We start from the raw sequence: 25,041 nt of genomic DNA on the forward strand, positions 1-25,041 counted from the left end.
ACCATACGATACATCATTAGTTTTTGATGTAGTGATCCATGATTCATTGTTTTCATATAACACCCAGTGCCTCCTGCAGTATGTGCCCTCCTTAATACCCATCACCAGGCTAACGCATCCCCACACCCCTAAAGAACACTTCTTAAAAATCTGGAGGTTCAGAAAGCAGTTTAATCAACATATTTTTATAACAAACATTATTAAGTAGTTTTTACAAGTAATAGATTTTTAAATTTATTCTCACCTATTCTGAAAAGCTTTTCATTTTCATCTGCATAATTTATTATTTCTGGCATTAAGTTTAAGGATTCCTTCAGTTCGGAGAGTGATAGAATATCAACTTCTTGTTTGAGGCTTGTAGGTATTAAGAATTCACACTCAGGCAAAAATGATGGCTGAAATAGTATAAGTAAAAGAAGCTTTTAGGGAAGTTTTCCAGATAAATATTTCTAGACTTATAAACATAGATAATTTGTTTAATTGGTATATCAAATTTTAAGCTAAATATTCAAAATTTTTAATGTTATGAAAACATTTAAAAAAACAGAGGTATAGTAGTCAAACAATATATTACAAGCAATGTTCTGAGTAATGTCCTTTATGGCCACTGATCACACTAGTGATGTACAGTATCCTAGATGCAAAAATATCTTCTTGTGGGCTAATAACAAATTTTTAAACTTCCGAATTAAAAATAATCACTGCAGTAGATAAGAGATGGTTAATGGGGAGAAATAAAAAGGGTAGATGAAATGGAATGGACCTTCACTACACTCCATTAAATATGCTTCTCTTTCATTCTTACAGAACTAGATTCTATGTGCATAATTCTCAGAGCTAATAGGTGAGGGAGAGGGGGACTAGAGAAAAGGGACTAATAAGTGAATTAATACTGTCACCGTGTGTGTGTGTTTTGTTTTATTTTGGTTTTCTTACCATGTGTGTTAAAGTTTTTATTTGTAAGGAAACCCTTTAAACGCCTTAAAGTATCTATATCTGTGTCAGTATCTCTGGCTGTGTCTACAACTATATCTATCTCCTTTGAATGTTTTAAGAAAAGCCCCAAATGTGAAATATTTTCAGCTGTCTCAAAAAAATGTTTAAAGTAACTTTGTAAATGCATCTAATCTATGTGGGCCTAGGTTTTCAAGTTTGTTAAACTGCAAAAAGTTATTCACGCTCTCAACTGCTAAAATTCTTTACATATTAACATCACAATAACAATTTTGTGTGCTATTAGAACTGTACGCTAAAAAAGAGGGGCTGCCTTTGAGGAATTGGATCTTTAATATGCAAAGATGCTATCTTCCTTATTAACCACTGGCAGCACCTAAAATGAAGTCTCAGATCATCTTTATTCTTAGTACTTCAATGAGATCCCTTCTCTTACATAGTGTAAGTGCTGTTTTGTGTATAACTCACAAATAAAAATCAACATTTCTAGCTCTGGTTTCCAATTTTTTAACTAGAATATGACCACTTAATGTCCTATACCAGGGAGATTTATTAACATCATTAAGAGTTTGTTTTTAAATTCACTATACCTGGGCTGCACAACAGACCAGTTCAATCAGAATATATCTGAGTAGGGCCCAGGCTTCAGTATTTTATTAAAACTCTCCAAGTAATTCCAATGCGTAGCCAAGGTTTAGAACCACTATCTTGAAGTAAATTTGACTTCATTATTGATATATTCAACCCATTACCAAGTCTTTTTAAACTTAACAGTAGATGGCCAATACATATTACTAAAATTATAAATTACTAACTTTTATAAAACTATTACTGAAAGCAAGTATTACAGTTTGATTTAAACCTACTGTATCTTCTAGCTTTTCCTGATTAAAGGTCTCTTTATCCATGTAAAAATCTTCTTCCACTAGACCTTTCAAATCTTCTTGAAAAGAGATACATTCCCTTAACAACAACAACAACAAAAAACATTAAATTAGCGTTTGCTAAAAGCAAAGTACATACTAAATGTAACCAATCAAATTAAATAATAATTAAATACAATGATTAAAACTGGAACTGATGTAAAGCAATGATAATATATTATTATTGATAACATCTAGACTTGTGAGCATACAAAGAATATTTTCTTCTTTAAAAATATTTACATCAGGGGCGCCTGGATGGCTCAGTCGTTAATCGTATGCCTTCAGCTCAGGTCATGATCCCAGGGTCCTGGGTTTGAGCCTCTTATCGGGCTCCCTGCTCAGCAGGAAGCCTGCTTTTCCCTCTCCCACTCCCCCTGCTTGTGTTTCTTCTCTCACTTTGTCTCTCTCTGTCAAATAAAGAAATAAAATATTTTTTAAAAATATTTACATCAGACAATTAAGTACCTGAAGAAATTAGCTTCTGTGAAGATCTGTCCTTTGAAATCTAAAATGGGGTCCTTTACCAAAAATAGTTTTAGCCTACTCAACAAAGTCTGCAAAGTTGGTAGCTGACTTTTATAGGCCATCAAGTTATTTAAAAAAATTATTTCTTCATCAATAGACAAATCTGAAAATAAAAGAAATGTAAAGGAATAAGAAAAAATCTAAAAGTTACACAAAGAGATCTAGATAGTTACTGCAGTCAGCCATTCAAACACACTTTAAATTCTTTAGTTCATTGTATTGTGTATATAAAGCATGCAGCATAGGATTAGCATATAGATAAAAGCTCAATAAATTTTAGTATTACTTAGTACACTGACTAGTAACCAAATATCCTGAAAGAGTTGTGATGGTTCATTTTCTTTTCAACAAAGATTAGTTTAATCAGTGGAGGAAAATATCTTGCAGCCTTATGCTTCAAAACAACCAGGGGTAGCCTAAGCAAAGTTGTAAAGAAATAAAAGCATTTGACTTTTGTTGAACCTAGTCTTTTCTTTGCATCATTGTACCTCTTAAAGTCTCTAATTCATCCCTAAAGACTCTGAGATGTAGGGAAAGGAGATGGTCTACAAAACCTACAAATGAGATCAATTCGGATTCTATCATTGTAATGACAAAAAAAAAATTGTTTCTATTGTAAAACAGAAATAAAACTTCCATTGCAAAATTGATTACAATGAAAGTTATATGGCAAAGTGTCTACTTGAGAAGTGCGATACATCTTATATATTAGGAACCACTACTGCTAAGAGTTAATTGCTGGAATAAATTTCTCCTGTTTATCCCCACCCTACTATGTTCAGGTTACTTTAGAATCTTAGCCAACTGTGTCAGTGCTTTAACAGTTTCTGAGCCAAGGGAGGGAACATAAAACCTGCTCCCATTCTTCAATAAGCTCCTGAGTGGAAAGAAGAAAAGGAAAATATAAGTTCAGATGAGGAACTGCTCAGAAAGCCAAACTCCCTAAAGCAAAAGCTACATTGAAGAGGGAGCAACAATTTCTTGTTCTTGGTAGTGACCTTTCAGTTAAGTAAATTTAGAATGGCATGAGAGGAATAGCATGGAGTGATGTCTCCCATGACCAATTACATCACTGGTATGCATATGTTTAATAAATATGTGGTGTTAAGCAGGCAGCCAGGAAACACCCCTTTGCCTGGTGTTACCTTGAAATGCCAACAGAGAACTTGTTCCGTAAACTAGCCTCCTAAGAGATTACTTATCTGAACCTGCTAAGTTCCTGATAATTTTGTGGCCAAGAGCTTCCCATGACAAATTTGGCATAGTTCTTTTATATACCAGAGAGCTAGCCAATCAATTCCATATCTAAACAGGGCTTATGTGAGACAACTAAAGATGGTTCATTTGTACATCCACTCTGAAAGTATTAATGAAGTCATATTAATAGTGAAAACCCAAACAGCATTTATTTATATCCCTGTTTCCACCTTCCACTTCCAAACACAGGTCCTCTAGCCATCTTCCCTTCCTACAGGCTCATCCTAGTATTTCTGCAAGTCCAAGGAAACAAACATCTATCAGTTATGAGATCGTTTTCCAACCACCCATTTTTGATAGAGCCGCTTGAGGGCAGCATCACACCATAACCAATGTTCTATGTAGCTACACAGAAGTTGTTTTATGAAGGGTGCTAACTCCTTATATTCTTAAGGTTATACAACACTTCCTGGAGTTCTTACTTTATTACAGCTCTTCTATTACCAACACAGATATGAGGAGATTGTTCTCTATTGTAAAGAAGTGTTAAATTGTTACAAAGAAGCAAAATTTTACCTATGAAAAGAAACAGAAAATAGAGGTCTACTGACAGGAAAGACAAGTTTATTCTTGGCAGAAGATTCCTATGTCTACCTAGAAAACCCAAGGTAACTAAGTGAAAACAAATAAAGGAGTTCACTAGGTGTCTGATAAAAAAATTATAAAATCTCTGGTTTTCAAACATACATAAAAACCCCCAAAATTAATGGAAAAATTCATTCATAATGGTAACAAGTATACAACACCAAGGAGTCAACATAACAAAAATGTATAGATAGCATATGCAGGAAACTACAAAACTTTAATGAGGACCATTTAAAAAAACTGAATAAAAGGCAAGATAAACCATCCTGGCTAGTAAGACTGACTATAGTAAAAAAAAAAGTAAAAAAACACAATGACATTTAAATTTCTCAAGAGATCTGTTTTGTAACTTGAAAAACTGATTTGCTGATAGTAAATCTAGAAGAATAAAAATGTGAGACTAGGGAAAAAATTTAATAGAAAGAAGAGACTATTTATAGATGTTATAATTACATGTATGATACAATAATAGACAAATCAATAGAACAAAATAGAAAATCCAGAAACACTCTAATGTGGGTAAGGATTTAGCATATTTTCTAAGTGGCTTTTCTATCAGTAGAGAAAGGAAAGACTATTCCATAAATGATATTGAGATGACTGCCAAAACATTTGGAAAAAATATTTTTTATCCTTACTTTTAAACATATACCAAAGTCTTAAGGAAAAGCTTAAAGAAAATATGAATAAATATTTATCTAATTTAAAGAAGAATTTTCTAAGTATAAAAGCAATGAAACAAACCTTAAAGGAAAACATTGATGGGACTGGTTAGTTTTAAATTAAAGATTAAATATATCTTTGACATATACAGATAAAATATAAGAATAGAAAATAGATAAAAGAATCATTTCACAAAATAAAAATACACAAATGGCCAGTAAGCATGAATAATTTTTTAAAAGATTTTATTTGTTTATTATTTATTTATTTATTTAGAGAGTATCTGAGGACACACCAGTGCAAGGGGGCATGGAGGGCAGAGGGAGAGGGAGAGTAAGAGAATCTCTTGCAGACTCCCTGCCCAGTGTGGAGCCCCATTCAGGGCTTGGTCCCATGACCCTGAGATCATGACCCGAGCCAAAATCAAGAGTTGGATGCTCAACCAATGAGCCACCCAGGCACCCCAAACATGAATAATTTTTAAAATCCAAGTAAAAACATAATTTTTGCCCATCATATTAGGCAAAATGTATTAACACAATATCAGTAGTAATATATCTGATGATGATAAGGCTGGTATGAACAAGATATTCTCATATCATGCTAGTGGACATATATATAGTTAAAAGAAATATCAAATAATTCCATTTCCATGAATTTAGTCTATGGAAAGAACTGGAAATGGAAGCATACAAATTTATGTCCATATTTGCAATTAAAAACATTAGTGTTCTCAAATTGGGAAATGTATGATACATACATAAGATTTAAAACTGCAGTCATTAAAAGCCACGCTTTCGAAGACAAGCATATGGTGAGATGTTCCCAAGATAATGTTAACATTTAAAAATAAGAATGCAGATACAATATGATCCCAATAGTAAAATGATTTATGTTTAGATTATAGGTTTGGAAGTTTTTAATAAAGGGACATCCTACATATTTAGGATGTATATATCTTAATAGATGTAGAAAACATTAATAAAATTCAGTTCTCATTCATGATCAAAAGCTCTTAGCAAACTCAGAACAGAAAGAGCTTCCTCAACCCAATAAAGGAAATTCTTCCAACATTTAACCATTGAAACTGACATAAACATTATAAATGATTCACCATTGAAATGACATTTACATCATTTTTAATGATGAAATGTTAAAGTATTTCCTTTACTGTCAAGAACAAGACGAGGATGGCAACATAACTGCTTCTATTAAACAATGTGCTGTAGGTCGTAGTCAGCACACACATACACACAAAGACATAAATGTTGTAAAGGAAGAAACAGATGGCCAACAAAATCACTGTCTTAAAGAGATATCTGTACTCCCACTGCAGCATTATTCACAACAGCCAAGGTGTGGAAACCATGTGTTTGTCCACAGATAAATGGATAAAAAATGTGTTGTAAGGAAAAGATATGTTATACACACAGACACAAGAAAATATTGTTCAACCTTAAAAAAGAAGGAAATCCTGCCATTTGCAATATGGATGAACACAGAGGACATTTTGCTAAGTGAAATAAACCAGGCAGAGAACAACAAATATTGCATGGTATCACTTGTACGTGGAATCTACGGGGAAAAAAAGTAGAACTCATGAAAACAGAGAATAGAATGGTGGTTGCCAGGGACTGGGGCTGGGCTGTGGGGAAATAGGGAGAGGTTGGTAAAACAGTACAAACTTGCAGTTATAAGATGAATCAGGTGTGAGGATCTGATGTATAAAATGGTGACTATAGTTGATACTACTGCAGTGTATAACTGAAATTTGCTAAGAAAATAGAACTTAAGTGTTTTTACCAAAAAAAAAAAAAGAAGGTAAATATGTGAAGTGATGGATGTGTTAATTCAATAATGGGAATCTTTTACGATGTATGTGTATATTAAGTCACCACATTGTACACCTTAAATATATTTAAAAAAAGGAAAAAACGTGGGTGGTTGAAGTCAAAGGACTGCTGCTTTTTATTATAAATTTTGAGTAACTATTTGATTCTCTAAACTGCATGTACAATTTTCTTTTAATTAAAAATAAAGGGATGCCTGGGTGACACAGTCAGTTAAACATCTGACTCATTTCGACTCAGGTGGTCATCTCGGGGTGGTGGGATCGAGCCTTGTGATGGGCTCTGTGCTCAGCTTGGAGTCTGCTTAAGACTCTCTCTGCTCCTCTCCTCTCTCTCTCTCAAACAAATTAATAAATCTTAAAAAATAAAAGTTAAATTAAAAATAAAGCTACATTTGCGTTTGCTTATATATTCCTTGGAATCTGAATGGATATTCATAAAATAATTACATTTATTGACAAACATGTGAATGTTGTAGAAATATTCGTACATATCAACAAACCAATAAATAAAAGAAAAAAATTTTTACAGATTTGATTGATTTATTTGAGAGAGAGTGAGCAAAAGAGAGAGAGAGCATAAGCACTGGGGGAGGAGCCGAGGGAGAGGGAGAAGCAAGAGTCCCTGCTGAGCAGGGAGCCTGACACTGGGCTTGATCCCAGGACTACAGGATCATGACCTCAGCTGAAGGCACTCAACCAACTGAGCCACCCAGATGCCCCACAATAAAAGAAAATTACCCATTGTTTTTATGTCTTAAAGAAATATATGTTTTGAAATTAACTTATAATTTAGTAATTACATTTAAGACAGAAAATTCACAGTATCAATTGAATTTCAAAACTAATGCATTCCTTTGGATATAGACACTGAGACCAAAGTATCTATAAATCTGGCAGCAATCAATATAGCTACAAAGACTATAAATGAAATTGCAAATCTAAATGTATAAAATGATGTCTAATGACACAGGACCCCTAAGGCAATACAGGATACGGACAATTTATATGTATTTAGGAAACTCAAGCATATTCAGTGAATAGTAGTTAAGGAAGTTTCTGACTCTGGTTGATGATAGATATTATGAAGTTTGCCAATAATGGCTCCTGGTTTTCCGCATTAATAATAATAGCTATGTTTGGATATCTGTTATTTTTTTATAAACTATCTCATTACATGTACAAATATATTAGTTGGTCCCCACAGACATTTTTATAAGAAATTAGAAGAATAAGTTAAAAGAAATTCTAGAAGAAAATTGAAAACCATAAAATTTTTAATAACTGTCCTCAAATTGCACCACTTTTTCAGAGTAGATTTGGACTATGATCAAATTTTCATTTGGACTATGATCAAATTCAGATTATTCCTAATATATCATGTTCTCAAGTTTAGTCTTTATTCTTTCTTAAAGATTTTATTTATTTATTTTTAGAGAGAGAAAGAGAGTGCAGGAGCGAGCAGGGGGAGGGGCAGAGGGAGAGAAAGAGGGAGAGAAGAATCCTCGCTGAGCACAGAGCCAGGCCTGGGGCTCCATCTCACAACCCCAAGATCATGACCTGAGGCAAAATCAAGAGACAGATACTCAACAAACTGAGCCCTCCAGGTGCCCTTCAAGTTTAGCCTTTATTTTTTTTAATTATTTTTATTTTTTTTTAAAGATTTTATTTATTTATGTGACAGAGAGAGACACAGCGAGAGAGGGAACATAAGCAGGGGGAGTGGGAGAGGGAGAAGCAGGCTTCCCGCTGAGCAGGGAGCCCAATGCGGGGCTCGATTCCCGGACCCCAGGATCATGACCCAAGCCGAAGGCAGATGCTTAACAACTGAGCCACCCAGGCGCCCCTCAAGTTTAGTCTTTTTTTTTTTTTTTAAAGATTTTACTTATTTTTTGAGATAGAGAGAATGAGAGATAGAGAGCACGAGAGGGAAGAGGGTCAGAGAGAGAAACAGACTCCCTGCCGAGCAGGGAGCCCGATGCGGGACTCGATCCCAGGACTCCAGGATCATGATCTGAGCCGAAGGCAGTCGCTTAACCAACTGAGCCACCCAGGCGCCCTCAAGTTTAGTCTTTAATGCAATCTCTCACTCTTTCATCTCAAACTAAGAGGGATTTAACTCTATGTCATCACACACCTATTTGCCAACACAAAAAATTTTATACACAATTTGTATATTTACATAAAAACAGCCGTAAAAGAACCAAATTATTATATATTCTATATCTATTAGATTATCGTAGCTGAAGCTATAGCATTATCTTAAACGTTTTTTTATAAACATATAATGTATTATTTGTTTTGGGGTACAGGTCTGTGATTCATCAGTCTTACACAATTCACAGTGCTCACCATAGCACATACCCTCCCCAAAGTCCATCACCCAGCCACCCCATCCCTCACACCCCCCTCCCCTCCAGCAACCCTCAGTTTGTTTCCTGAGATTAAGAGTCTCTTATGGTTTGTCTCCCTCTCTGGTTTCGTCTTGTTTCATTTTTCCCTCCCTTCCCCTATGATCCTCTGTCTTGTTTCTCAAATTCCTCATATCAGAGCAATCATATGATAATTGTCTTTCTCTGATTGACTTATTTCGCTTAGCATAATACCCTCTAGTTCCATCCATGTCGTTGCAAATGGCAAGATTTCATTTTTTGATGGCTGCATAATATTCCAAGATGTACTTTAATTATTAATTATGGTAAATTTGTAAAAATGAGGTGAATTTCCTGATCTAATAATGCAACTATTCCATCTCTACTTTGAATTATGGTTTCACATCAATAAGGTGAGATTGAAAATCTTGAGCATATTTTGAAAATAAAATACAGCCATCATTTAGTGATCTACTATTTTAATGTTATACGAGATTGCTATGTCATCAGATCTGGTTACAGTAATATGGTGTGAGCAGACTATGATCAAATCCCTGAGGCTATTTTGATGCCCAGCACACATAAACTCCAAAAACAACCGAATTCACAAAAAGGGGATTAATATGAAAGAGAAAGTATTTCTCTAATGTGGCAAAGCTTAGAATTATAATTTTACAGGTGGATACCTTTAATAAAATAGAAAAATTAAAAATCCAATAAAACAGAAAAACACTCACAAAAATGACAGTCTGTTTGTTAGTAAGAAATGTTTTATAATAATAGAAACAATAAATGTTTTACCTTCGTCCTGTGTTTGAAGTGCTGGACATTTTTCTAAACCGCTGACAAGTGTAAAGACTTCAGTGTAGTCTTTCTGGGTATATAAACTGGCTTCTTCTACTTCAGTTTGGGAGTTTGGGTTTGAACTTGGAACAACTTCCTCAAACCCACAGTCAATCTGAGTCACCATTCCTGTAATTGTTTTTCTATGACAGTATAAAATTACTGATTTTATGTATGTCCTATTTTAAAACATCTTTATTAACAAATAGCATATGTTCACTGTAGAAAAATTACAAAATTCCAACAGATACAAAGTTACCCATAGCCCCAACACTCAAGAAATGAATTCAAAATTTATATATTTTCTCAATTACTTTTGGACATTTTTTAACAAAAGTGGGTTCATGTACATAGTATTATGAAACCTGCCTTTTCTGATAAACAATAAAACATGACTACAATTATATGTCAGTCAATGTACATTCACTTCATTTTGGATGAACAGGATCCCATTGTATTGGTAGGCCATAATATATTCAAGCAGTTCCCTATTGTTGGCAATTTAAATTTGTTGTAATCCTTTGCTATTAGAATGCAAGGAATATCTTTGTGCACTTGCTGTTTTCTCAAAATGTGTTTCCTAAAAACAGAAGCAATGAGGTTAAAGGTATACAGATTTTTAGACTTTTCCATGCATTGCCAAGTTGCCCTTGTATTGGATATTCAATGTTTGCTTTTCCACATCATTATCCAACCTTTTATATTCTGTTTTTCAACCTGAGAGGCTCATCTCTATGACTGAACTAAGTTCCCTTGCTCTCTGGTTTCTGGTTGGGTTTAGCCAATAGGAAGCATTGACAGATCAAAGGTGGGAAGAGAGACAAGTTGGGATATTATTGTTCCCAAATCCCTCTCTCCTGGGCCACAGTTTGAAAGTGGCTGCATTCTTCTCCCAACAGTTACATCTCTTGTCAGACAGCCCCTCTCCTACAGCTGGCCATAGTTCTTACTGGGCTGATTACTGTTCAGTCCCCTTGCTCCTACAAGCTTAGAGCATTAACAACTTCCTGCTGTTTTGGGGCCCCCCCCCTTTTTTTTTTGGCTCCCCTGTCCTTGCGCATACCTTGCCTGTTTCCTGATTCATCCAGGTAATCTGCCACTGTCTGTAACATTGGGAGAGTTTGGATTTCTAAGAGATCTTTTTAATGAATTTTCTGACAAATAAATATATTATTGGCAATTTAACTACACATTCTAATACACCTTTTCCCCCGATATCCTAAAATATTTTAGCCTCAATAATTACCTACACAGACTGAGAGAACCAAAATCAATATAACTCCCTAATGTAATTGGAGAAAAATGAATATGCCATAGCTTCAAATCATAGAAAAATCTCTAAAGTTTCTCCTTTACTAAGAAAATACAAGGCACAAGAAAAAATATTTCAACTTACCCAACTCCATATTACTTGTAAGACCATTGATTCCTATGTGAATCTTTACAGACTTCTAAATTTAGCATTTATATTGCAATTATCTTTTTTGTTTTAAATGTTACTAATAGGGTCAGCACTTTGTAATAATCCTTGGTACTAGAGTTTTGAGAAAAACCAGTCAATTCTCTTTCCCTAGATATAAACGTTCTATGAAGAAAAGTATTTCCTGGATCTCCTCCTACCTCCTTGTACAATATTATCTCTTCTTTGTTCACTGGTGTCTCCTCCTCCACCTAACCTGTGGTACTGATATTTCCCAGGATTCCAATCTAGATGGTGTTTGCTTTCTTTCCATATCATTCTATCTGGGTAAGTTCATCCACTCCAATTCACTAATTCCTTAACTTAAAAGAAATATTTATTGAGTGTCCACAGTGTGCTAACACCATTTTAGGCACTGAGAATGGAGTGCTAGAGCAAAACAAAGTTCTTACCCTTGTGAAGCTTACCTATTAATGGGATGATAGGCAAACAAACAAACAAATAACATAATGTCAGGTGGCAAAAAATTGTTTTGAATAAAATAAAATATTAGGACATCAAGTAACAGCCTGAGAGTTGGTAAGAGGTCTGTTTTAGAGAGTGGCCAGGTGAGGAGCTGATAATTCCACAGCTACCTGAATAATGGTAGGGAGTGACCTATACAAAGGCCTAAAGTGGGGGAACAAGTGTGGCATAGTCTAGGAAAAGCAGAAAGGTCAGGGTGACTGGAACAGAGTAAGGTTAGATAGGTAGCAAGGGACCAGATCATGTTGGGCATTATAATACCTAGTAAGAACTTTGGATTTATTCTATGTGCAATGGGATACTGTCAGTAGGTTATAACAGAGACAGTTCATGATCTGATTTGTGTCTTAAAAAAAAAAAATTCCACGCAAACTCTTAGAAGAAAATAGAGGAGTAAATCCTCATGACTTTGGATTAGGCAAAGCCTTCTCAGATATGATGCCAAAAGCCCAAGTGACTAAAGAAAAAAAATAGATAAATTGGACTTCGTCAAAAATTTTCAAAAATTGTGCTTCAAAGGATACTATCAAGAAAGCAGAAAGATAATCCACACAAGAAAATATTTGCAAATCATGTGTCTGATAAGGGACTTGTATCTAGACTATATAACAAACTCTTAAAATTCAATTATAAAAAGACACATAAACCAACTGGAAAATGGGCAAAGGACTTAAATAAACATTTTCTTGAAGAAGATAAACTAAAGGCCAATAATTACATAAAAAGATGCTGAGCATCATTAGCCATGAGGGAAATGAAAATCAAAACTACTATGACATAAAATAAGCTACTCATTAGGATGGCTATAATCAAAAAGACAGATAATAACAAGTGTTGGTAAAGATGTAAATAAATTGTAACCTTCATACAGGGCTGGTGGAAATGCAAGATGGTACAACTGCTTGGAAGATAATTTGGCAATTCTTCAAACAGTTAAAACAATGAGTTACCATATGATCTAGTAATTCTACTACTAGAGAAATGAAATCATATGTATGCACAAAAACTTTTCCACAAATATTTATAGCAGCATTACTCATACTAGCTAAAAACTGAAAACAACCTAAATGCCCATCAACTAATGAATGGATAAATAAAATGTGCTATGTCCACACAATGGAATATTATCTGGCCATTAAAAAAAAAGGTAAGTGCTGATACATGCTACAACACAGTTGAACCTTGAATACATTATGCTAAATGAAAGAAGCCAGTCACAAAAGATCTCATATTGTATGTGTCATATTGCGTTTTAAATAAAAAATGTATATTTGGTCTTCATCCCCATTCCTGGCAAGGAAATCCCAAAGCCCTTGGAATTTCCTAAGTGTTGCGAGTGATAAATGTATATTTGGTTATGTTAATGAGGTGACTTTTGGAAAAACCTCTCTGTTGCCCAGAGAAACAACCATGTGATCAGAGGGCTGGAATTTCAGCCCCATCCCTCTGGCCTCCAGGGAGAAGGGCTAGAGGTTGAATCAACTGCCAATGGCCTATGATAGAGTCATTCATGTGTATGAAATGAAGCCTTCATAAGAACTCAAAGGGTGGGATTCAGAGAGCTTTTGGGTTGGTGAACATAAGCAAACGCTGGGAAAGTGGTGTGAAGGTACAGGGTATGGAAACTCTGTGCCCCTTTCCCATACCTTGCCCTATGCATCTCTTCCATCTAGCTGTTCTTGAGTTATATCCTTTTATAATATTCTGGTAATCCAATAAGTAAAATGTTTCTGTGAATTCTATGAGTCTGTCTAGCAAATTGATCAAATCCAAGGAGGAAGTTGCTGGAACTTCCAATCTATAGCCAGTGGGTCAGAAGCACAGGTTATTACCTGGACTTGGAGTCTGAAGTGGCAGGAGAGGGGAGGCAGGCTTCTAGGACTGAGTCCTTAACAGGTGGTATCTGACACTATCTCGGGGTAGATAGTGTCAGAATTGAGTTGAATTGTAGGATACCCAGCTGGTATCAGAGCATTGCTTGTTGGTTTGGGGAAACTACATCCCCTGGATGTTGGAATTGGTGTATGATTTTACTTTGATTCCATTTATATGAAATGTCCAGAATAGGCAAGTCTAGAGAGGCAGAAAGTAGACTAGTAGTTGCCTGTCCGGAAGAGGGGGAGAAATGGGAAATGGATGCTAATAAGTATAAGATTTCTTTTTGTGTTGGTGAAAATGCACTAACATTGATTGTGGTGATAACTGCACAACTCTGTGAATATACTAAAAACCACTGAATTGGACATTTTTAATGGGTGAATTATATGGATATGAATCATATTTCAATAAATCTGTAATATAAACCAAACCAAACCAAAGAGTATAGGGTTTGAAGTCAGACAGACTAGGATTTGAATACTTGAATAGCTCCAACTCTTGACTGTGGACAAGTTATTTAATCTGAGTCTCAGTTTCTCATATATAATACTGGGATAGTAATATCCACCTCACATAATAGTTATGGGGTATATGGGAAATAAATATATGTGCAATGCCCTGCATTCAATTGCATTCATCGGAATATAGCAAGCCACAGAGGAACAGGGGATACTGTTATACATTTTTCCTCTTACTCTACTTGGCCATGTGCTCTCTCCTGGAAGCTAGGAAGTTTATTGCATGGTTCTTCCTGATGTTTTTGCATTTTGCCCTTGTCTCCATGATTTGATAGCCTCAACCCTTCTTTATTCTGTCCATCAAGCTAAAATAAGTGCTATATTTACTCTAATATGTATATATTTATTAGGAGCTTAATATGTCTTTTAAACTATGCTGGTTTTTTTTTTTGCTGTGGTTTTCTAAAAATTAGAATAGTTATTATTTTTGTTAGTGCTCTGTCACAAGTTGTAGCTTTGACTACAGAAGCCAATTTTCTTGTATGTCCTGTTATTTTTAGTGTGTAATTTTGCAGAACATAAGATTTCTTAGGAACACATGGTGGAAAATACCCACATATGTTAAAACACAGTACACCAACACGTTAGTAAAAGAATTGAAGCCTTAGAATCAATATAAAGAAGTAACAAAAATAGAAACAAGGAACAAAGAGAAGGGAGAAAGAGAGGAAAAGCAAGATTTAGGGACTCTAAGTAGTGTTAATGATCAGAATGTTTATTCCTAAAATCCATTAGGTAACAAAACTACAGTAACAGAATTATTTAAAATTGAATTTTAGGGGCGCCTGGGTGGCTCAGTTGGTTAAGCGACTGCCTTTGGCTCAGGTCATGATCCTGGAGTCCCGGGATCGAGTCCCACATCGGGCTCCCTGCTCGGCAGGGAGTCTGCTTCTCTCTCTGACCCTCTTCCCTCTCGTGCTCTCTATCTCTCGTTCTCTCTCTCTCAAATAAATAAATAAAATCTTTAAAAAAAATTAAATTAAATTAAATTAAATTTTAACACGGGAAATCTCTATACTTTCTGCTCAATTCTGCTTGAACCAAAACTTCTCTAAAAATAAAGTCTATTAAAAATTAAATCTTACTGTATGAGACAAAATTGAAATTAATAATAGCTTAAACACATAAAAAGTGGAGTTTAGAAGTTCATGGTTAGTAAAGCAGCTTGCAATGTGTCAGAGACTAAAGCTCTTTTTGTTCCACTCTTTCACTTCCACATTTAGTTCTTGTCAGTATAGTCCAAGCTGGTTGCTGGAGCCAGTCATTACATCTCTATTCCAGCATTGGGAAGGAGAAAAGTGAAGGAGAGAAACATGCTGCTTCCTTTTAAGGACATTCCCCGGAAGTTGCATAAGTCTCTTTTGCTTAATATCCCATTGGGAAGAACTTAGTCGCATGGCTCTATGTAGTTACAGAGAGGCTGAGAAATGTAAAAGTGATTCTAGGTGGTGCCACAGGTCCACCTTCTTTGCCATGGACTCTATCTTGGTACTGCAAAATGAATGGAAGGTCAGATAAGATCGCACATCCATTCCTTCAGGGCCTCCCATTTCTCCCATACATGAATCTTGTTGAGTCAAAGTAGCCAGATCATTGCCTTCACTGAGGACTTACTATGTATTCTTGCTCTATACCTTCTGACTTGCTGTTTCCTTTGCCTGAAAAACTTTCTCTCAAGTTAGTTTTTCCTTCAATGTCCAGCTTAGCTCAATTCCTATTTCTTTTTTTTTTTTTTTTTTTTTTTTGAGAGAGAGAGAGAGAGAGGCAGAGGCAGAGGGAGAAGCAGGCTCCCCACCTAGCAGGGAGCCCGATGTGGGACTCGATCCCAGGACCCTGGGATCATGACCTGAGCCGAAGGCAGACACTTAACCATCTGAGCCACCCAGGCGCCCCTAATTCCTATTTCTTTGAGAAGCTGATCTCTCCTGCTTATAAATGCACAGTCTTACCAATCTAACTCATAAAGTGAAGAGATCTTAGAGATCATCTTGTTTCTTGTTACTTTAAGTAGGTTCTTGGCCCAGCAGTATCAGCATATCTAAGAGCACATTAGAAGGGCAGAATCTGGGGTGCCTGATTGGCTCAGTCAGTTAAGCATCTAACTCTTGATCTCAGCTCAGGTCTGTATCTCAGGGTCATGAGTTCAAGCCCTGTGTTGGGCTCCATGCTGGGCATGGAGCCTACTTAAAAAAAAAAAAGTACAGAATCACAGGCCCCAACACAGACCAACTGAATCAGGATCTCCATTTTTAATAAGATCTTCAGGTGATTCACATGCACATTAAAGTTTGAGAAGCACTGATCCAGTATCATTATACTGACAGAGAGTGAGGATCAGAGAGAAGATGACTTGTCAAGTAGGTAGTACCTGCCTTTTCAAATCACGACTTGAAATCCACATTTTTTTTTAATTCATGGAGCTGAGCTCTTTTCACTATACCTTCCTGCTTCCTCACTGCTTCAGTTTAGTCTAGTCATGCAATAGGCACTTTGTATTGGCCTTATGCCTTGTGATAGACTTTATGATGGTCATCTTATATTATCATTTAATTCTTACATGGTTAATTTTTTTATGTCTATATATTATCTTCTTAACCTGATTTTTAAATTCCTAGATGAAGGAAATGGTATACTGGGTTTCTTTGCATTTTGAGTCTCGACACATTTAAATTGGTTATTTGTTTCTTTCCAGCACAATTAAGGAAAACTTAAATTACTAAAACCTGAAAATGTGAATAATAATTAAATCCTTCCTGGGTCTGATCAGCACTCTTTGTACAAAGTGAAGCAACATAGTAAATTATTTACCTTTGCACTGAAATCTCTAATTTATGCCTATATTAACAAAGTAGACTGGGTTAGATGTTCTTCCTTGTATTATGTATGCTCTGTGTTCCTATCTTTGTCATTATACTTCCCATATTGTATTGTAATTATTTATTTATAAATCTCTACTCCCTTGTGTTCTTTGAAAGTAGAGACTGTGCTTTCTTGTGTTCTTTGAAAGTAGAGACTGTGTCTTATTCATTTGTGTATCCTGCATCCAGCACACAGGATTGTATATAATAAATATTTCATGAATGACTGAACTAGTAATGAATAATGTTTTGACAAAGTTATGTTAGAAAATAGCCTTAAATCTGCATTTATACTATAAGAAAAAAAGACCAATTTTAATATAAAGTGTCCTATAGACACATTCTACAAGAAGTTTACTTATTGATTAAAATCATAATAACATATTTGTTTTATTTCTGTGTGTGTTTTATAACACAAATGCATAGAGAACAGTTAATACGTGATAAATTAAGCCAAAATAAAAAGGGTATAAATCACTTCTATTAACCTCTCTTTTGTGGCTCAGATTAGGGCTTTTTCTTCAGATAAAAGAATAAAATCTCTGAGTATACAAAGGAAAGGATCTTCTCTTTGCAGAGGTCTGGAGAACTTACTGTTTCTCTCCTAGATGTAAAGGGGAAATTGAGGTTAAGGACACATACTTCTCTAGGAACTCCTCCACAAAGAGACTTGCTTTCCACTGATCCAAGACTGAAATATCATCTGTCATTCCCCACACTGAAACAGCTGAAACTAGAAAGGAGAATGGTAAACATTAGCTTTTAGAATTTTCTTTTGCACTTACTACAAGCCAAACATGAACATTTTACATTATGGTGTTATTTGTTCACAAATGTAATTTTTCCCAAAATTTTACCAGATTTCAAATATTTAAATAATCTTTCTCATTATTATAATTCACCCCCCCAAAACCCCTCAACTATAGTCAGAACAATATCACCTGAACATACCATCCTCATTTTTCATCCTCTCTTTTGCTAATACAGCACTACCATCCTAGATAGTCCTGTTCAACAGCTCATATTAGTCCTCATGAAGTTTTATTATTAACCATTTCAGCTTGTTCTGATATATTCTCCTTGAAGGGCCATAATTGTCAGTAGCACTCACTCTGGCACATGATCATACACAGCCATATTTAAAAATTTTAGGTATCTATAGCTTGTCTCTCAAATTAGACCATTGGTTCCTTAAAAGAGAGATCATGTCATATACTAATGTCAGAAGAAGCAACTGAGTGAAGTCAAAGGTGGTATTCTACCACCAATGTTATGTCTTACTAGTTTTGTTATCTTGAACAAATCACTTAACATCTGAGTCTGTGTGTCATTGAAAAAAAATACAAAAGTTTAGTGGTTTACAAGTACAGGTTCTGGAATCACCCTGACCAGATTTTATTTAATACTTGTATTGCTACTTATTAAGTGTATAAGCTTGGGTAAACCTCTTAACCTCTTTGTACCTGTATTCCTTATCTACAAATTGGGAATAATAATGGTCTTTTCCTAGTGTTGTGAAGATTAAATGCAATGAGACATATAAATTGCTTAGAATAGTGCCTTACATATTGTAAACAAATTTTGGCTGTTAATGGGGATGCGTGGGTGGCTCAGTCCGTTAAACGTCTGCCTTCAGCTCTGGTCATGATCCCAGGGTCCTGGGATGAGACCCACCTTGGGCTCCTTGCTCAGCGTGGAGCCTGCTTCTCCCTGTGCCTGCCCCTCCCCTTGCTTGTTCTCTCTCTCTCTCTGGCAAATAAGTAAATAAAATCTTTTAAAAAATTTTTGGCTGTTAATGTTATTGTTTTTAAAAAGAGAAAAAAATAGGAAAAAATGATGAACTCATTTTTCCTTCTGTACATTTATTTCTTTATTTTTCCTTCTGTACTTTTAGATAAGCAGATTAATGAAAGCTATTCTTTACCTTATTTCCAACCTGACTGAGATTCACTCCCTTTTTACAATATTCATTGTAAAATGAAGACATTCCTCCCTCATGTCCTTACTTCCTTTCTTACACACTTCAGTTTCCATAGCCAGTCCCATAACCACTACCTTACAAAGACCCTTGATTCCTTTGCCTCTCTTTCCCTTGTACTAACTCAGGAAAACCCCTACTCTCCACCTTGTGTACGTACACTAGAACAGCTGAAAATTATTGGAAAAAGATCATCCAGTCATGATCTTTGTCTGAATGAACTGAATGAACTCATTTCAGATTATGCCCATAAATTTCAAATGGGCATCCAATACTGACAGACGATAATAGTACACCTTCCTAAACAAACTGGTTTTCTCATTCTTCTTTCTAAAGTTTTTTTTTAATTTTAATTTTTTAAAGATTTATTTGGCAGAGAGCAAGACACAGTGAGAGAGAGAACACAAGCAGGGGGAGTGGGAGAGGGAGAAGCGAAACAGGCTTCCCACTAAGCAGGGAGCCCGATGAGGGGCTCCATCCCAGGACCCTGGAATCATGACCTGAGCTGAAGGCTGATGCTTAACAACTGAGCCCCTCAGGCGCCCCTATTTATTTTATTTTAGAGGGAGGGAGAAAGTGAGCATGTGGGCAGGGGAAAGGGCAGAGGGAGAAGGAGAGAATCTCAAGCAGACTCCTTGTTGAGTGTAGGGCTTGATCCCAGGACCCTGAGATCATTACTTGAGCTGAAGGCAGACGCTTAATGGACTGAGCCCCGTGGGTGTCCCTATCTCACTTGTTTTCTTACCTGGTTCTGCCTTTAACTGTTGGGGTGTTCTAGGGCTTTGTCCTAGGCTCTCTGCTCTCTCTACATATACTCATGCTCACAGTGACTTCATCTGCTTCCATAAGTTTATGTGCAATCCATATACGATTACTCCAGTTTGAAACTCCAGCAGTGCTCAAGATTTATATAATAAATTGCCTCCTTGATGTCTTCATTTAGATACCTAAATAGGCATTTTAACCTGGCCAAAGCAGAGTTTTGACTCTAGCCACAAACTGGCTTCCCCATGAGCCTTTTCTTATCTTGGGAAATAGCACGGCCATCCACCCAATTGCTCAGGTCAAAAACCCTAGAAGACATTCTTTATTGTTCTCTTTTTTCTTTAACCCTCTCACTATTGGCTAGACTTTTAAAATAATCTCAATTCAACCACTCCTCGCACCTCCCATTAACATAAGCCTAGTTCAAGCCACTATTATCTTTTATGTAGAGTGTAGATTCACTTAGCAATCTAGATTCTGAACTAATATGATAGCTTTCTGATTGAATTTATCATTTCTACTCTTTCCCAATCCCTACCCCTTCCATACTCCAGACAACCAGAATGATTTTTCTAAAGCATATATCAGATTATGTCACTCCCTTTTTAAAAAAACTGTCCAATGATTTGTTACATTAGCCATAATATAAACAAGCAAATAGACTCCATATTATGGCCTATAATGCCTTGTATCTTTCAGAAGCTGCCTACTTCTTAAATATCCCCTTTTCATTAACCTGTCACAGTGGCCTAATTTTCTGGTCCTAAAACTCATCAAGTTTATTCCTGAGTCAGGAACTCTGCATTTGCTTGAAAGGCTTCTCCCCCATATCTTTTTATTGTTGTTGCCTTCTCATCATTCAGATCTCAACTCAAATGTCCACTTCCTTCCCTAAGCATCTTAGGAAATAGTGCTCCCTACTAAATCTTGTATCACATTACCCTATTGTGTCTTTTCTACATATTTATTAATACAAGAGATTAGCTTATATATTTGATGGTTTTATTGCTGCATACTTCTTACCAGTCTGAAAACCCACTGAGGGAAGGAATTACTTCTGTCTTATTAGTAACTGTCCTTAGCACCTATAACAGTACCTGGTACATAATACATGCTAAATAAATGTTAACTGACTTGACTCCTCAATGGAATCTACCTCTTTCTTAAATCCATGACATGATAAGAGCAAAAGATAGTATTTTGTACATATACATTTAAAAATAGTTTTATATGTGGTATATCATAACATTGTAAAGTAGCCCTCCTACAGTTGAGCAAGATCCTATTACAACAAATGTTTACAATGCTAGGATATTTTAAGACTTCATCATCTACATATCTTTTAGTTGTTCTATTTGTATCTAGTATAAACTTCCCAATTCCCTACTTTGTCACCTAAATTCTGTCATAAAAATATTAATTTGTAACCTTGAGTTCTTTTTTTTTAAGATTTTATTTATTTATTTGAGAGAGAGAGCATGAGAAGGGGGAGGGTCAGAGGAAGAAGGAGACTCCCCGCTGAGCGGGGAACCCAATGCCGGCCTCAATCCTGGTATTCCGGGATCATGACCTGAGCCGAAGGCAGATGCTTAACTGACTGAGCTACCCAGACACCCCTTGGAGTTCTGATATGAATAAATGCAATGCAGTTTTATTAATAAGAAAAGAACGCTTTCCGAATAATTTACGGTGCTAAACTCTGACATTACTTTTGAAATAGATTTTAGAGAAATAAAAATAAAACATACCTCTCATCCATGGCCTCCTAAACTTATTATCAATAACTCCTGCATGATAATTTCCATCTTGATATAAACATGAAGGGACTCGAAGCAATAAAGCGTCTCTGCAAAACTTCTTTCTAACTATATTCTATGTAAGAAAGTAAGATTATAAAATCTTTTAATATATTTATCAGATGCAACTATCAATACTCAGAATATTAAAATTTTTTATTCTTTCAAATTCATATTATTTTTATTTAAAGGTAATACCTGCTCATTATAAAATATAGAATAACACAGAACACATAACTGAGAAATTCAAGGTCCCTGGTAATATAAGTAATACTTTGGCATGTTTTCCACAGACTTCCTTTTCTAGGCTAGGCTAAAATATGTGTGTGTGTGTGTGTGTGTGTGTCTGTGTGTCTGTGTGTGTCTATGTGTTTGACAAAAATGAGATCACATCATTTATACAGTATACCATTTAGCAATGTGCTTTTTTTTCGCTTAACAGTATAATATGGCTGTCTTAATTTTGTTTTCTATGTCTTTGCATTATTAAGCTTGTGACAACCAGCAAATAAGTTTCTAACTTAAAAAAAAATCAACAAATAAAACTATTTCTTAAACCTCATAGTCTATGGTGTGCCTCTGAAAAATGTCCCACTATTCTTCTCAGATTATCAAAATTCTATTTATTAAAAAAAATCCTATTTATATTTCAAGGCCCATCTTAAGCAATATCTCCTCTATGAAGCTTTTCCTCAGTAACTCTCAACTTCCCACAAACTTCATTATTCTATGTATTTGGACAAATGATAGTTTCCTGCATTATTTCCCAAGAGTTTTATGTTTGCTGAAGGTGTTATACATATTAAATAAGAGGTCTTAATTATTCAAGAATAAATGGTACAAAGAAAGAAGAGTTAAAGTAATTTCTATAAAACGAGAACCAAAGGTTCATTGCAAAACAGAAAAAAAGCTTGATTAATACTTTGTCTAAAAAAATGAAATAAAGTGATAAAAATTAAATTTTATAGCTAACAAAATTTTGGTTATAATTAGTTTGTAACCATAACTGGTTTTTTGTCAAAATTTTCCCACAAACTGTATTATATAATGATATGCATGATATTAGTCATTACTTCATCTTTGATTGTAAAGAAGATATTTTTAAAAAATATTTAACCAAAATATTCTCAAGGCATCTCTGACTCCTTTAATATTCAAACCATTCTCTTCCTCTTATCTGTAACTAATCCATGTTGCAAGGTCTTCATTTGACAATAGCTTTACCTGTTGAGTGGTTCCCCAACACTATTTCCATGAACTTTACAAAATTCTACAACTTTTGCAAGAAATGCCATCAATCAGTATCATATTTGTACTATATCATGGGGTGTGATCCACCAGCAAGAAACTAAGATACCATGGGCACAGATTAAAATTTAAGGATGTTTGAATACAGACTAATTTTGAAGTGACCAATATATTTGGTTAACAATGACTTCTAATTCCCTACCATGAATATGTTATAACACATTTACCTCCCACAATTATGAAGAAATACAAAACCTGAAGATGTCTAAATGTCTTTCTTATTTCCTATAACATGGACAGTTTTAGTTACATTGGAGTAATTTTTTTTCCTGGTAATGAGGTCAAGGTTATAAAGAAAATCAAAATTTAATTTATCAATTAAGATCATAAGAACAATGATTTGTTGTATGACTATTTTAGTTTCTTAACAATGTACTGGCCTTGAATCTTAGCTTTGTATAAGCTGTTTAAGTTCTCTAGACATCAGTTTCCTAACCTGTAAAATTGTAAAATCTAGCTCTTGGAGTAGTTATGATGATCAAATGGCATAATCCATCAAAAGAGCAAAGGATCAAATCATATAATCCATCAAAAGACCAAAGTATCTGGCCCATACAATTGGTCAATACATGCTGTTATTGTTATTTCCTCATAAAGATAACTGGGACTGCTTTCTCCCCCGACTCTTTTCAAGGAAGATCACTCAAGAATGTTCATATAGAAGCAGCCCAAATATGCCAAGTTCCTATTTTTTTCTGCTGACAGCTTCAGATTCACAATACATTGTCAATAATTTCCTTCTAAACGTGGCATTTTTAAAGTATATTGGAAGTGGGAAGAAATTTTAAATAAATCTCCAAGTAATTAGACTAAGGATTAGTCTAAGGACTACTGCAAAGTTATCATAATCATGTAGTGAATGCAGGTAGTACTTTTCATATCATAATTCTTAGTAGTTAGTGATCCAATAATACTCTACCTCATCTAAATAGTCTATTGCACAATATTTGAATGCTGAAAACATGTCTTCTTTCTTTGAGAGCGGTACAAATTTCAATATCTGGAAATATAAAAATTAAAATTAAATGTTGATAAAATAGCAAAGCAAGGAGTAGAAAACCATTCTTAATCACAAAACTTTGGTTCATTCATTTTTAAAAAGGCACTGAGTGATAAAAAATTTTACTATTAAAATGACATTTATTACTATGATTTAAATCTAATATGAAAATAATGTATGTTGATATAAAATTTTTCATCTACTTTTCATACATGTTCATATATTGTTTAATCCACACAACTTCTGGTTGGTGGATTGAAATATATATTCTGTGACCATTTTGTTACAAAAGAGGCAGGAATTCTCAAGTTTGAGAAAACCACTAGTACAGTGGTTTTCTCAGGATAACCATATTTCTTAAGTGGTCTTGAAACAGAATAACCACACATAAAACTGTGCAGAAGCAGGGGAGAAGAATCTGGGAAATTCAAGTCTCTTAAAAAATGAAAAGCCCAGGGGTGCCTGACTGGCTCAGTTAGAAGAACATGTGACTCTTGATCTTGGGGTCATGAGTTCAAGCCCCTGTTGGGGGTAGAGTTTACTAAAAAAAATAAATAAAAATTTAAAATAAAAAGGCTGAAGTTAGAATTCCCTAATAGCTCATTTGGAATAAAGCCACTAAGACATAGTATTCCTAGGTCAATGGGTCATTACTGATAAATAAACAAATTCATCTAATGAAGCAGTAGGTAAAATTTAGAATCCTGAAAGAGTCCAAGATGGTTCTCATTTATGTGAGAACCAGAGCAATTACAGCTTATAAGAGTCACTCTAGGACAGAGTCCAGTGTATCAGATAGTTCTTAGCATTCTGATCAGTTACTTCAAATGTTTTGGGGAATTTAGATGTAAGCTAGAAGTCTTCATAAGGTAGTTTGTCAGTAAGTTCTTAGTGAGCGAAATAAACATTTTAATCTGAATGGTTCTGCCTTAGTTTCATTATTATTTTAAACTTATTTGAGGTTTACCTGTTTCCTTATCTATGGTGAAGGTACCGCACCAGAAGACCTTAAGAGCTCATC

At 35.0% G+C, this 25,041-nt stretch overlaps 1 protein-coding gene across 2 annotated transcripts in view; it reads right to left on the reverse strand.

The window, feature by feature from the left end:
• SHOC1 (shortage in chiasmata 1) overlaps positions 1–23,984 on the reverse strand; it is an 84,127-nt gene extending 60,143 nt beyond the window's left edge. Inside the window, exons 1-7 of one of the 2 annotated variants that reach the window (XM_088019239.1) lie at positions 23,940–23,984; positions 21,665–21,788; positions 17,816–17,906; positions 9,933–10,117; positions 2,346–2,508; positions 1,821–1,917; positions 245–395 (exon numbers count right to left, since the gene is read on the reverse strand). In XM_088019239.1, coding sequence (XP_087875365.1) covers positions 245–395; positions 1,821–1,917; positions 2,346–2,508; positions 9,933–10,117; positions 17,816–17,906; positions 21,665–21,788; positions 23,940–23,984 — 856 coding nt within the window. Of the gene's footprint in view, positions 1–244; positions 396–1,802; positions 1,918–2,345; positions 2,509–9,932; positions 10,118–17,815; positions 17,907–21,664; positions 21,789–23,939 lie in introns of both variants that reach the window. The other variant, XM_028108702.2, reaches the window with a different exon arrangement.
• Positions 23,985–25,041: the final 1,057 nt, after the last annotated feature.

The sequence above is a fragment of the Eumetopias jubatus genome, unplaced genomic scaffold (genome assembly GCF_037043125.1).
Source record: "Eumetopias jubatus isolate StellerSeaLion01/CBP00866 unplaced genomic scaffold, mEumJub1_p1.0 scaffold_15, whole genome shotgun sequence".
In the NCBI taxonomy this organism is placed as follows: Eukaryota; Metazoa; Chordata; class Mammalia; order Carnivora; family Otariidae; genus Eumetopias; species Eumetopias jubatus.